The sequence below is a fragment of the Megascapheus bottae genome, chromosome 5, assembly GCF_031878675.1.
Source record: "Megascapheus bottae isolate mThoBot1 chromosome 5, mThoBot2.hap1, whole genome shotgun sequence".
In the NCBI taxonomy this organism is placed as follows: domain Eukaryota; kingdom Metazoa; phylum Chordata; class Mammalia; order Rodentia; family Geomyidae; genus Megascapheus; species Megascapheus bottae.
In genome coordinates, this window is record NC_143513.1 from 8,888,248 (window position 1) to 8,902,394 (window position 14,147).

Consider the following 14,147-nt stretch of genomic DNA (forward strand, 5'->3'; position numbering starts at 1 on the left):
GATTATCCAGCATCTGTTAGTGGCAGAATCCCTGCAGCTTTGATTAGTCTGTAAAGGAAGCAATCCAGGAGCTTTGCTGGGATACAGGGGCCTGTGCCACCATTGCCCCTGCAATGCCTGAGAGCAGGGATCGGCTGAGCATTTCACCGAACCTTGGAGAATGTGGCCGCTGAGCAGGTGACATGTGATATAGGCTAACATTCTGATTTCCTTAAGTCCTTGGATTCATTTCTCTACAACATACCAAGAGAGGTGTACTAAATGTGGGTCACCTTTGATCTGTGTCTCAGATAATGAAATTATGAGGCTACCTTCAGCTGCAGGGGCTAATACAAGATATCTGATGGCTTGGGGCTGGGAGTTTGGCCTAGTGGCAGAGTGTTTGCCTAGCATGCACAAAGACCCAGGTTCGATTCCTTAGTACCACATACACAGAAAAAAGCTAGAAATGGTGCTGTGGCTCAAGTGGTAGAGCTCTAGCCTTGAGAAACCCCAAGGACAGTGCTCAGGCCTGGAGCTCAAGCCCAGGACTGGCAAAAAAAAAAAAAAAAGATATCTGATGGCTTTAGAAAGTGGATCCACAAACCCAGTTGTATGTCACCCCTCCATCTAATAGTCTTAGAGAAGATGCTACACACATTCCTTGGATCTCCACAGACACAGTGCAAAGTCTGGGTAAAGGTCTGTTCTTCCTGGACCGGGCTGCCTCCCAGAACACACTGAAGTGTAACCGCAGTCATAGATGCAGGGGTCTGGTGGGTCTGGAGGAGGAGAGTCCTCAGTGGAAGAACTGGCTCCAAGGGAGGCTGTCTGAATTTTTAAGAAATGGGAAGCTAGGCTCTGGAAGGCCAATTACTTCTGTTAATAGGAAAAGCCTAGTGATGTGAACACTCAAGGTAGTGTTCACATCTAAGCAGGTGCTCCTGCTCTCATTTCCAAGATCCCATTATTTCTTTTCCCCTTCCCTTCCCTTCCTTTTCCTTCCCTTTCCTTCCTTTCCCTTCTCCTCCCCTCCCCTCCCTCTCCCCTCCCCTCCCCTCCCATCCCCTTCCCTTCCTTTCTCCCCCCCACTCCCATCCCCTCCCCTCTCCTCTCCTTTTCTTTTCTTTCCTGGAGCCAGTCCTGGGACTTGAACTTAGAACTTGAGCACTGTCCCTGAGCTTTTGTGCTCAAAGCTAATGCTCTACCTCACGAGTCACAGTTCTACTTCCAGCTTTTTGGTGGCTAATTGGAGATAAGAGCCTCATAGTCTTTCCTGTCTCAGCTGACTTCGAACTGTGATCCTCAGATCTCAGCCTTCTGAGCAGCTAAGATTACAGGCATGAGCCACCAGTGCCCGGCTTGCTTACTGACTTACATGCTTGCTTGCTTGCTTCCTTCCTTCCTTCCTCCCTCCCTGCCTCTCTTTCTTCCTTCCTTTTTTTTGGGGGGGGGGGATCAGTTGTGGGGTTTGAACTCAGAGCCTGGGTGCTGACCCTGAGTTTTTCTGCTCAAGGTTAGTGCTCATCACTTTTGAGCCACAGCTCCACTTCCAGTTTTTGCGTGGTAAGCTGGAGATAAAGAGTCTCACAGGGGCTTTTCTGCCTGGGCTGCCTTGAAACCATGACCCTCAGATTTCAACATTCTGAATAACTAGGATTAGCCACCAGTGCCCAGCACTCATTTTTTTTTTCAATCAGGTCATTTCTCATAATGAATTTGATGGAATTGTGAATTCAATTATTACCATAATTCAACAATCCTTTAAATTAAATTTGAAACCAGTGCGGTGGTTCATGTCTATAGTCCCAGCACTCTAGAGGCTGAAGTGCAAGGATCATTTGGCCTCAGGAGTTTCAGACCTCCATGAGAACAAAAAAAATTTTTTTAAATGAACCATAGGGCTGGGAGTTTGGCCTAGTAGTAGTGTTTGCCTAGCATGCACAAAGACCCGGGTTCGATTCCTTGATACCACATATATAGAAAAAAGCCGGAAGTGGTGCTGAGGTTCAAGTGGTAGCCTTGAGAAAGTCCAAGGACAGTGCTGAGGCTCTGAGCCCAAGCCCAGGACTAGCCAAAAAAACCCAAAACCAAAACCAAAAAACCATAGACAAACTGATCAACTCTGTCTTTGTCTCTGTCTCTGTCTCTGTCACACGCACACACACATAAATTGTGTGCTTGGTGTTCAATAACTTCTTGCTTCCATTGTCATAGCATCATGACCAGAAGACAGTTTGATGGTCAGACCCTGCTGCATTGTTAACTGGGAGGGAGCTCAGGCATGACCACCCGAAGGTGATGTGAGGACACGTGGAGACCAAACGAGCTCCATGGGAGTTTGCATGCCCATCTCCTGGATATCGATTCTGTATCTCTCCAGGTGTAATCAAGAGACAAACCAAGCAAAACTTTAAACAGAAAAGGTCAGTATAAAGATTATGACAGGGAATTTGATTGATACATGGATTGTTAAAGGAATAAAGAGAAACGTTAAAAAAAATGTCAGGAATAACAGATACAAGGATTGTCCCTGGCCTTTAGGGTTGAAGTAGACTAGCACTGAAGAGGTCGGGTTGGTACCACACACACTGGATGTTGCAAGATCTTTGAGGTTGTAAAGCCATGGAAATGGCACTGAGGGGTGTCTCATGGAGGGCCTGTTCTCATACTGGGCTATGAAACACTTTGAGTGGGTTCAGGGAAAGCTGCTCCTAGGATTATTTGTGAGTTCTAAGAGGGCTCCTGGGTGCTGCAAAACAAGGAACACAGCTGGAGTTCAGTGAAATCCCCTCCCCTGGTGTCCCTCCATCGCCCTCTACTGGCAACTTCATTTCATCACAGATAAGTGTTTACACTCCTCTTATCACAAAGCAAGCAAAAGAAACATGGACTTGGAACCTGCAAGTAATAATCTATTTAATAATTGGCTCAGTGGCCATTTCTGTTGAGAAGAAAATCTCACCGGCAGGCTTGGATTTAATTGAGCCTCTAGAAGGTTCATTTCCCAGGGGCTGTGGACTCTCCCTTGAGGTAAATGCCATGTGCACACCAGCATGCCTGCACACAGCCTTGTAGACAATTCACAAGTCCACATGCTTTTGGATTTCTTCCCCAAAGCCAGATTAAGAACCTTCTACTCTCAAGTTAGTCCAATAGCGGGTCGCAAATGTGATTAAATGTAGTTTGAATGTAGGGCAGTAGATGTATTATCTCTAAACTCCATTAAATTGTATTTGCTTGGCAGCCACAAAGGTAACATTTAGACATATATCCAGTAGTTGTAAATTCGGGGGTAAAAATCATGAAAAACATTTTTGTGTGCAAAGAGAGGCTGAATATGCATGGAAGTGTGATTATGAAACAATTGTGATACTGTGACTGGAGTTTGGGCTTGGGTGGTTGTATATAGCAGTATCCAATAAGATCTGCTGGGCTTTAGTTGGGCATGCTGGCTTATCTCCAGGGGGATAGCAGGGGTCTAAATCATACTATCAGGTATTCCTGCACAACAGATGCCATCCACTCACCCACCTTGACTCAGGGCTAGACCATGTGACCAAACAGATCACGTTCTACCTGACAGTTTGCCATTGGAGGTATATTTCTGTGGCTTCCACCCTGATGGAAGGATGCTTAGGTCATCCTGTGAAGATGCCCATGTGGGAGGAATGGAGATGTCACACGAACAGTGGGTGCCAGTGTGTTAGCCTGAGTGTGCCCCCAGGAGTCAGTCCTCCAGGCCCGATTGAGTCTTCACATGATGAAATGTCAGCTGAAATTCTGACTGCGTTACCAGCAGAGACGCAAAGCAGAATGGCCCCAAACCATACCGTACCTGCAGTTAGAGTGAGTCATCAGAGAAATTTGAGACTCTGTCTTAATCCCAAGGTCACTTTTCAAATGCTGTCTAGAAACGGCAGTCACTGAAAAGCAGGAAATGCAACTTCTGACACAGCCCGTGCAAGCATCTGTCAATAAAGAAATGGATGGGACTTTGGATGGATGCTGGCTAGGCTCAGGAACTCACACCTTGTCTGCGCTATGCTCCCAGTGAATATCAAAATGTACGAGGCATTGCAAGCTAGGGTGTCTACTCTTAAGATGATTCTTATGTAGGATGTTGAAGTATCTTCGCCTGTGTAGCCTGGAAAAGACCGAGGAAACATTTAATGGTTGTCAATTTGAAGGGCTGGCCTGTGGAAGAAAAAAGATACTTAGGTCAATGGTAGAGGGCTAGCCTTACATTCACAAGGTCCTGGGTTCGATCTTGGATACTGCATCCCCCCCCCCCCCGCCCCTCTGGATTGATCAAGAGCTGAAGAGCAGGCCTCACGAGAAATGACAGTGATATAGGCTTCAACTCACTCAGAACAACCAAGGCTGCAATGAAAGCTAAGTTTGCCCCACCTTGGTGCAAAGATTTAAGCCAAAGGTGACGAGGCATTTGGAAGCTTGATCTAGGTGATTTCTACAATATTGTTTCTGGAATGCTTTTTCTCTGAAATGTGTCTTGTTATCCATGCCTATCTTCAAACAAGAAGGTCAGTACAATGGGAAGAATACATGTAAGGCTGGAATCAGAAGTTTTATTTGAAACTCAGTGGGAGACTTTGTACAGGTATTTACCATTATGGAGCTTCTATATCCCCACTAAAAGGCTATTCTAATAATTCATTAGAGGACACACTACTTAAAACATATACTTGGCATTTAGTGTGTGTTTTTCTTCTATTTTTGAGATGGGGGTCCTGCTATGTTGTCTATTCTGCTCTCAAACCTCAGAACTCAAGGGAGCCTCCTATAGTGTTCTAAGTAGCTGGACCTACAGGCATGCACTATTGCGTCATTTCTTCCTTCCATTTTCTACAACATGCTTCATAATCAAACATCTGGGACCAATTAAGATTTTAAAAGAAGAGTGTTAAAATGAACTGATCTTCAGCTCCCGGAGGCTTTTTTTTCCCCATTAAGAACAATACACTTGATTAAAATTTGATTAGCTGCCTTGTGACAGAATCTTTAAAACTTGACAAGAGTAGCCAAAGTGGAAATGGAAGCAATCAGAAGCCAGGTGGCCAACATCACCTCTGAAATCTGCAACTGCAAGATCATCACTTAAAGTCTTTCATCACAAGGCAGCAACTAAGTGAATAAATTCAAGTATGCCAACCAACAGCATAAAAGATATTTTGGTTTCTTGGAAAGCACTCCAAATTTTGTGTAAAAATAATTCTGCAAAAAAAATCTGTAGCAAGAAGTTGATTTTTTTTGAACTGCAATCTTACTATATGAATGCCTTTTTTTGTGCCAGTCTTAGGGCTTGACCTACAGGCCTTGGTACTATTCCTGAGCTTTTTTCTTTTTCTGATACGAATCATTCCTTTATAAATGGGAATGTAAATACTTGATATACCAAAGATAACTTTTGGGGAAAATAAATTATAATTATTCAAGGTGATTTTAAATTATTAAAAAACATATTATAAAGATAATATACAGAGAGTTTTAGCTTTTATTTTTGCTTAAGGCTAGTGTTCTACCACTTGAGCCACAGCTCCATTTCTGGTGTCCATCTTTTTTTTCATATATTTTTTATTGTAATTAATAGAAAGGTTACATGATATTTGCCAGATAGATGGTGCATTAATTCCCATACATTGATATCCTTTCACATGTCTTGGTCCCCATTTCCCTCCCCCTCCCCCCACTCCCCATCTTGTTCCCCCCCTTCCCTATCCAATTTCAAATAACCAAATACAAATATACAAATATATCTGATATATCAGGTAACAAAGTGAGATACTGTAACAATATGAGATAACCAAGGGACAGCAAAAGAGATGAGAGATAACATAGTACCTTAAGAACAACATTCATTATATGGCTTATGTTTCTATATCCTAGAGGTGCTTTCATTTAGCGTCATACTATCTGGCCTTTTGTATCAAGGTTTTGCTCTATTGTAAACCTCTGTTAGGAGAGCCCAAGGTTTCTACCGATTATGACAAATGAGGGAAACCATTGAGCCTAAGTTCCTTTGAGTCTGGGTTACTTCACTTAATATGATCTTTTCTAAGTCTTTCCATTTCCTAACAAATGGGGCAATGTCATTCTTTCTGGCAGCAGCATAGAATTCCATTGTGTACAAATAATCTGGTGTCCATCTTATTTCAATTGTTTTCATGGAAATTAAAAAGTTTTGCATTTGCCCATGTTAATGAACCTTTGATGGCCTCTACTGGAAATAATGCTTAACATTGAAATACATGTCTTAATAACTATTAATATACCTTTCAGTAACAATACACACTTCATAGTGTCATTAGGTGTATGCACAACTTATGTGTGATTCCATAGAGGATTCTCAGAAGCCCGAGTCAAAAGTCTAAGTGATGGTTGTGGGAAGGACTGAGAGGTAGTGGCTGTGAAAACTTCCTGGCCTAAACCGGAATTTGACCTAAGACAAGCCTCAGGTAAGACAGCACAGGGTTTGTGGAGTGACACAAACAGTAATCCAGTGGTTCTGAAGCTGGGAGGGGAAGAGACCAGCTTTCCCCCTTCCTTCCCTTCTCCTGAAGCAGAAGTCTGCGGCTCTCCGCGCACATCGGACAAACCACCCGGACTCCTAACCCCATAGAACCTAACTGCCCAGGTGCGGAGTAGGCACAGTTCCCACCGTCGGCCGGTGTTCTCACGAAAGCACTAGCCCACTTCTGTGACGATGACAGGGAGCCACCAGCTCCTCCCCGTGGCACTGGAGGGCTTCAAATCAAATGCATTTAGCTTTGCGTGAACCGGGGTGCAGGAGATGTGCCCCAGGCCCTCCCCCCGCCCCCCCTGATTGCGCCCGGCCGCGCCCGCAACGGCAGTGAGGAAACACCGACGCAGACCAGCCTTTCCCCACCGCCGGCCGCGCCGACCGACCCGGGTCTGCGATGCCGGAAGCAGGAAGCAGGCCGAGCCCCCCCCCGAGGGGCGGGGCCTACGTGACGCACGTCCGCCAGCGCCACCCTGCCTTAAAGGGGCGGCGCCCCTCCCCGCCGCCGCCACCCCAAAATCAGGGTTCTGGTAAAGGGCGTCGCGGTCCCGGTCCCCGCCCTCTGACACCTGCCTCCGCTCGGGTCACCAGGCCCGGCGCCGCCCCGCGGAGGGCACCGGCGGAGACGAGGCCGCGCCCTCCGGCCGTCGGCGCCGCCTCGCGAGACCCGGGGCGGCCAGCCACCGTCGCCGCCCCGTCGCCGGACTACGGAGAGCGCGAGCTGGGCGGAGCCGCCGCCGCCGCCGCCGCCGCCGCTCCGGGGCCTCTTCCCCAGGGCCTCCTCCTGGCCTCGGGTACCGGCACCGCCCCGCCGCGTCGGGGCCTTGTTGCGTGTCCACCGCGGGTTGCGGGAGGGTCGGGGAGGCGGGGCGGGGCCGTGCCCGCCCTCCCTCCCGCCTCACCGTCCTCCCTCCTTCCCGCCCTTCCTCCCTCCCTCCGCAGTCGGAGCCCGGCCGAGCCCGGACCCGGCGGGCACCGCCGCCCCTCCACCCGCCGCCGCGGACCTGCCATGGCCTGCGCGCGGGCGCGCGCCCCTGTGACTGGTTTGCACGCGGAATCCTGAGGACTCGAGCGCCCCGCCGCGGCCGGCCCCACGCTCCAGCGCCCCCCGGCCACCGACCGGCCCCTTCCCCGAGGCGTCGCCGCGGCCGTCCCGCGGCCGGCTCACCCGAGGGCCATGGACCCCAGCGGGATGGAGATTCCGGTGACCCTCGTCATCAAAGCCCCGAACCAGAAGTACCGCGACCAGACCGTCAGCTGCTTCCTCAACTGGACCGTGGGGAAACTGAAGTCGCATCTCTCCAGTGTGTACCCCAGTAAGCCCGTAAGTGCTGCGGGCCTCAGCGTGAACCCCAGTAAGCCCGTGAGTGCGGTGGGCTTGGCATGTACCCCAGTCAGCAGTTTGCAGGTGCTGCGGTCCGCCCCACTCTGCCTCCCGTGACCACCAGTGCTCTCAGCTCCGAGCTTGCATGTATATTCGCCCCAGGAGGTTCCGTTTGTTAGTGGGAGCGTGCAGAATTTGCACGTATGGAGACAGGCAATTTAGAGTCATCACCTTAACACGACAGTGCCATCGCGTGTGTGTGTGCGCGCGCGCGCGTGTGTGTGCGCGTGCACATGCATGTGCACCCTGGTTCTGGGGCTTGAACTCGGTTGGGCACTGTCCTTGAACCCTTTTGCTCAAGATAGTGCTCTATCCCTTGGGTCACAGCTCTACTTCTGGCTTTTCGTGGTGGTTAATTGGCGACCTTAGTCTCACAGACTTTCCTGCTCTCACTGGCTTAGAACCGCGATCTTTAGATCTCAGCCTCCTGAAGAACAAGGATTACAAGTGTGAGCCACTGGTGGCCAGGCATAGATGCATTCTTTTTATTCCTTTTAAGAACAAAGCACAACAACCCCCATTAGAGCTTTGACTGTGTACTAGATTCAAATTCTGATGTCACATTCAACACCCAAGCCCAGGAATTTGTTAACTGTGGAGAGAAAAATTGTTTTCTCTTGGAACAAGTGTATACTCCCAGACAAACTACACTTTCACAATGGCTATATATTTCAAGGAGCAGTATTGTCAGTTGTAGATTCTTCTTCCATGGCACTACCCTTTTCCCTCAAAGATGTCACAGAAAAAAAATACTGGACCATCCTCCCACTCTCACCCCAATCACTTGGTGAATCTTTTATTCTTTGTCATCCATATCAGTGTGGCTGTGTGCCGTTCTGAACCACCATGTTGGGATTATTGGAAAGAAAAATAAAATGCACAGACTACTAGCTTTGTTTGTTCCCAAAGTGCCATTAGAAGGGACCAGGCTGGTAATTAAAAAGTTCTGGAGTAGTTTGGACAAGTAATGGCACTTGGGGGGTATACTTAAGTGAAATCTTCACATTCTATATTGTGTAAAGTTATCTCCCCTCTCCCCACTCTGGTTGTGGTGTTTGAACTCTGGGCCTGGGCACTTCAGCTCAAAGCTAGTGTGCTCTACCACTTTGAACTTAGCACCACTTCCAGTTTTTTGGAGATGAGTCTCATAGACTTTCCTGCCCAGGTTGGCTTTGAACTGGGATCCTCAGATCTCAGCCCTCTGAGTAGGATTACAAGTGTAAGCCACTGGCACCTGGCAAAGTTCTCATTCTTGAAGAATGATTGTCCAGTTGTTAATATGTTTATATATGGAAGAGGTGTGGATTTCCAGGTGGGAAGTAACCTTTGGTGTCAGACCATTTGAAGCTTGGGCCCTTTGGAAGCACCTGTGTGCTCAGGTCTGTTCTGTGTCTAAAAGGACTATATCTCTGAAGGTATTTATGAGTTAGGACTTCAGTACTGCGGTATTAAATTTAGGCTCTTAAAACTTCTACAACAACCAGAGAATTACTGTGGTTTTTGCAGAGACAGGAGGTTTAGAAAAAACAGCTCTGTTGGCACTAATGATGTTTATCTGTACTTTGTGATATCAGTATTTTTATTAGAGAGGAATGGGGGCCCTGGGGTTATTGGTTATTTGTTATTCATCACTTATGTTTGAGAGTTAAGATTTACACAGTGAACACTAGGGAAAATTTTATCAAAGGTCATTATATGCACATATGGAAACATCACTATGGAACCCTTTGTATAATTCATATTCACTAACAATAGCAGTAAATTATTGATTTCTAGTATGCCATTCATAATATAGCCCAAATACCATTTGTATATACATTATTGAGCAGATGCCATTTACATATGTACTGAAGCATGTACATACGTGAAATCTTCATGTTATGCTATTTAGCCAGAAGGCTCTTGTTCAGCTAGATGATAGATGAAGAGCATGACTTTCTAAAAGTGAAGTCTGTGTGCCTTATCTGCTCTGTGGTGACCCTGTTGGGGTAGAAGCTGCTCCTGGCAGGGCCAGGCACTGGTGGAGGATAAAGTACTCCTGTGTGTTAGTTGCTGGAGTTGGAGATCAGTTGCGAAACTTCTCCTTTCCAACCCATCTGTCTCTTTGGAGGCTGTACAAAATAGTATGCGTCCTATTCAATGTCCAGTTTTCTCTGTGTGGCATGGAATGACAGGGAATTTCCTTTTTAGTTTAATACGAGTAGGCCAGGATTTATTGTAGAATTTCATTGAGAACTATAATAGATCCCACTGGTTTACATTCTGGACTTATAACTTGAAATTAATTTGAAATGTTGCAGTGGTGCAACTGTTCAGCGGTACTCCATAGCCCCAGTTGTCACAGCATAGGAATGGAACCATAGAAGTTTACTTAGTAAAGTTATTTGGAATTCAGAACATTTTGTAACTAAGCAATATTATAATAAATTCAGGTTCCTTATGACCTCTTACAGTGATGACTTAACGTGGACGGTGTGTAAATGTGTCATGTTTTTGTTTTCGTTTTTTTTACATAGGGTCTTGCTATATTGCTCAGGATGGTTTTTTTTAGGCCCATATGATCCTCCTACCTCAGCTCCCAGGTACTGGGACTGAAATTGTGACAACTACACATTTGACCTTTTTCTCCCTCCACCCTCCTTTTAATCAACTTTTTCAGAGCTGAAGTTACACTGTTGACTACATGCCTCATACTGCTATATTACTTAGTAATGCAGTAATAATAAAAAGACAAGAGATTGTCAATGGGCTATGGATGGAAAGGTATTTCTGGTTAAGAATTTAGACAGTCATATGCAATTATTTACATATTATTAATAGCTTGAGTTGTGGAGCTGAGCTGCTTTGGAGTTTACTTGGAATAGTACTGACAGTTATTGTAGAATTTGGTATAGGAACTGGGAACTACACCAGTTCATATCGATGGTGTATACAAATAGTTGTGAATCAGATTTGAATTCCATGTTTGCCATTACTTGGTTAGTTTTTCAGGTCTGGAAATTGGCCTGTAGAATGAAATAATTATTCTGAAATGTTGGTAATTGTTACCAGATGATGAAAGTACCAGGCCACTTTTGCTTGGGATTTGGACTTTAGATTTAGTATCAGTGATGTAAATACTAAAATGGTTGTGTTTATTGCGTAGTATAATGTTCCATCCACAATATGACCCACAATTCTTTTTTGGGGGGAAGGGGTTGGTCGTGGGGATTGAACTCTGAGCTCTTCAGCTCAAGGTTGCCACCCTCCTGCTTGAGCCACAGCGCCATTTCTAGTTTTCTAGTGGTTAATTGGAGATAAGAGTCTCATGGTCTTTAGTGCCTGGGCTGACTTTGAACAGCAATCCTCAGATGTCAGCCTTTTGAGTAGCTAGGATTATAGGCATGAGCTGCCACCCCCCTCCACCCCTGCGCCATGACCTACAGTGCCTTCTAGTTTGTTCTTACCTGCGGGATGTAGCTTAGGTAAGTATAACTCAAGCAAACATTTGGGTGTCTCCATGCCTTGTTCCCCTATTTGCCATTCCTGGGGTCCAAAGCCTCTTCTTGGGGGGCCCCTCAGTTCTGGATATCATCTTTGTGTCCATTGGGTTAAACTAAGGCAATTGCTTTCAACTCTTCTTCTTGCTTTCCTGATGAGCCAGACAAGTTCATGCTGCCATTCTAGTTTTCTGAACATTCATTAGAATTAAAGAAGCAAGAGTAGAACCCACCCTGTAATGCCCTAGAATGTAGTATTTCTGTAACTTAATTGTTATTAGTGGAAATCATTTGTGTGATATCATTGGAAGTTTGTATCTGTTAACCTTTGTAACTTCTAGGTCACTTTTAAAACCTGCTAGTTTTAACCACTATGGGATTTTTCATTTGAGGACTCTATAATCCCAACTCATACGTGGTTTTGCAAGACTACTGTCTTCTAAAATTTTTTCTAAATTTAAGAGGATTTCAGGTCACTAGCAGTATAGTTCAGATTCTTAAAACTCTTTGTGAACAAAAGATATTATCAAATTGAAACTTGACAAAGATAGATTTAAGGTATTTTTATGACTGCCCACTAACTTTTCTCTTGTTACTTCAAGTCTTGATAGCTATATCATTACTGTTTTTTTGAAAAGTAGTACTATGAAGGTGATTTTTAATTTAATCATTAATGCCTTTCTCCCTTCTTTTTTTGGTGTTACTGGCGTTTGAACTCAAGAGCTTTACTCTTGTTAGGCAGGTACAGAAATACTTGAGCCACATGTCTAGCCCCCTTTTTGCATCAGTTATTTTTGAAGTAAGTCTTTGTTTATGCCAGCCTGGGCTGTGATCCTCTTCCTGTGCTTGATTTCTCCTGTCACAGGATGGCAGGTGCATACCACTTTGCCCAGCCATGGGTTCAGGTGGAGTGTTCAAATGTTTATACCTGAGTTATCCTTGAATGGTGATTCTCCCATCTCTGCCTTCCAAGTATCTATAGTTACATGCTTGAGCCACCCCTCTGACTAATGCTTTTTTTTGTTGTTTGGTTGTTTTTGGTGCCTGTCCAAGGGGCTTGAACCCGAGACCTGGATACTGTCTCTTAGCTTTTTTTGTTCAAGGCTGGCACTTTGTCACTTGAGCCACAGCTTCACTTCCAGCTTTCTAGTAACTTATTGGAAGAACTTTCATGCTTGAATTGATTTCTGCCACCATCCTCAGATCTCAGCTTCCTGAATAGCTAGGACTACAGTTGTGAATCACTGGCACCAGCCAAATGCTTTTTAAAATAGAATATTTTTTTCTAAAATTTTTTCTCTAATTTACATACTAGATTTGATTGATATGCTTTTCTTTAGCTGCTTTAAGTTTTAAACTACCATTTGCTAAGTTGTAGCCATATGAGCGAAGCACTCCACTGAGCACTTGGTATGTTTTCTCCATTTATTCCTTGTTGATATCCTATAAGATTTATTATCAGCTCTGTCTTATTGATGAGGAAACTGAAGAGTGTTGATTTTATTGCCTAAACTCAATTCTCCAATTGAGTTAGAATCCAGGTTGGTCTGACTTGAAAGCGCAGGCTCTAAATGTTTGCTGTTATCTTATATATGATGGCTACATACATACATATACAGTAATGGAGGTAGGCAAGAGACTTGCACATATCAGTTCCATTCTTTTAGGTAGAATATGTCTGTGTATGTATGTTTTGATAGTCTCTGTAGATGAATTTGTGACATACCCTTTTTGTGTGCCAGCACTTACAGGCTTGGTATATGGTTATTTCTGTTTACCCTGATAAACCATAAGGAAGAACTGGCTGGCACCATATTAATTCAAGACTGCTGAGAATGTAGCTTTCGTTTGTCTTTTCAGTCTTCTAGTTCCTATGCATTGGCATTCTTTATTATACATACTACCTCTTCCCTGGGTTTGGCCTGGGAGTAGAAACCACCAAGTACAGAATTGTGTTTGAAGTACCAGAGAAGGTTGCTCCTAGGTTCTGTCTACTGCTCTTGCTTCTGGGAGAGAGTCTGGAGGCTGTTTGGGGATTTCTGACTTAGCTGGGGCTTTAGGCTGGATGAATTGAATTGCAAATGGAAGGCAACTGCCTGCCAGTACAATTTACAGAATTCATTTTCCGTGGAGTTGATATTTGTGTACCTCCTGGTACCAACTCTTTGTTTTGTTTTGTTTTCCTCAAGGCTAGAGCTCTTTACCACTTAAGTCACAGCTCTACTTCTGGCTTTTTTCTATGTATGTGATACCAAGGAATTGAACCCAAGCCTTTGTGCATGCTAAGCAAACACTTTACCATTAGGCCAAATCCCCGGCTCTTGTAAAGTGATTTGACACTCGAGCATGAACTCAATTTAAGTACTGAATTGTACTTTCAAAATGACTACTTTCAAAGGATTTGTGTTGTAGTTCTGGTTGAGGATTGCTTTTACTTAGCCATTAGCATGTTAGGCATTCCAAAGTTTAAAATTAGCATGTGATACTTGGTTATGTTTAAGTTGGTTATAGTAAGAACATGAGTTTTTAAGCTTATACAGTTTTGAGAGACCCTTTGAGTCCTTGACTTAAAAGGTATGCTTTTAATGTTAACTACATAAAAGTTTTGAAATAGTTAATTGGTTTTATAATATTTTGTGAATGATGCATAGTATTCTGTTTTTAATATCTGGCTAAACATGAATATTTTAGCCATCTTAGAAAAGGGTGTATATCAACATATGAACACATACTCTTTTTTGGGGGTACTGAGGTTTGAACTTAG

General features: G+C 44.7%; 1 protein-coding gene across 5 annotated transcripts in view; it reads left to right on the forward strand.

The window, feature by feature from the left end:
- Positions 1–7,014: 7,014 nt before the first annotated feature.
- The window catches only part of Herpud2 (HERPUD family member 2), a 30,181-nt gene continuing 23,048 nt past the window's right edge, over positions 7,015–14,147 (forward strand). Inside the window, exons 1-2 of one of the 5 annotated variants that reach the window (XM_090332644.1) lie at positions 7,015–7,314; positions 7,463–7,883. In XM_090332644.1, the coding sequence (XP_090188770.1) occupies positions 7,698–7,883 (186 nt within the window). In that variant the 5' untranslated portion in view covers positions 7,015–7,314; positions 7,463–7,697. Of the gene's footprint in view, positions 7,315–7,395; positions 7,884–10,593; positions 10,668–14,147 lie in introns of those variants that run through there. The other 4 variants (XM_090332647.1, XM_090332645.1, XM_090332646.1 and 1 more) reach the window with 4 other exon arrangements.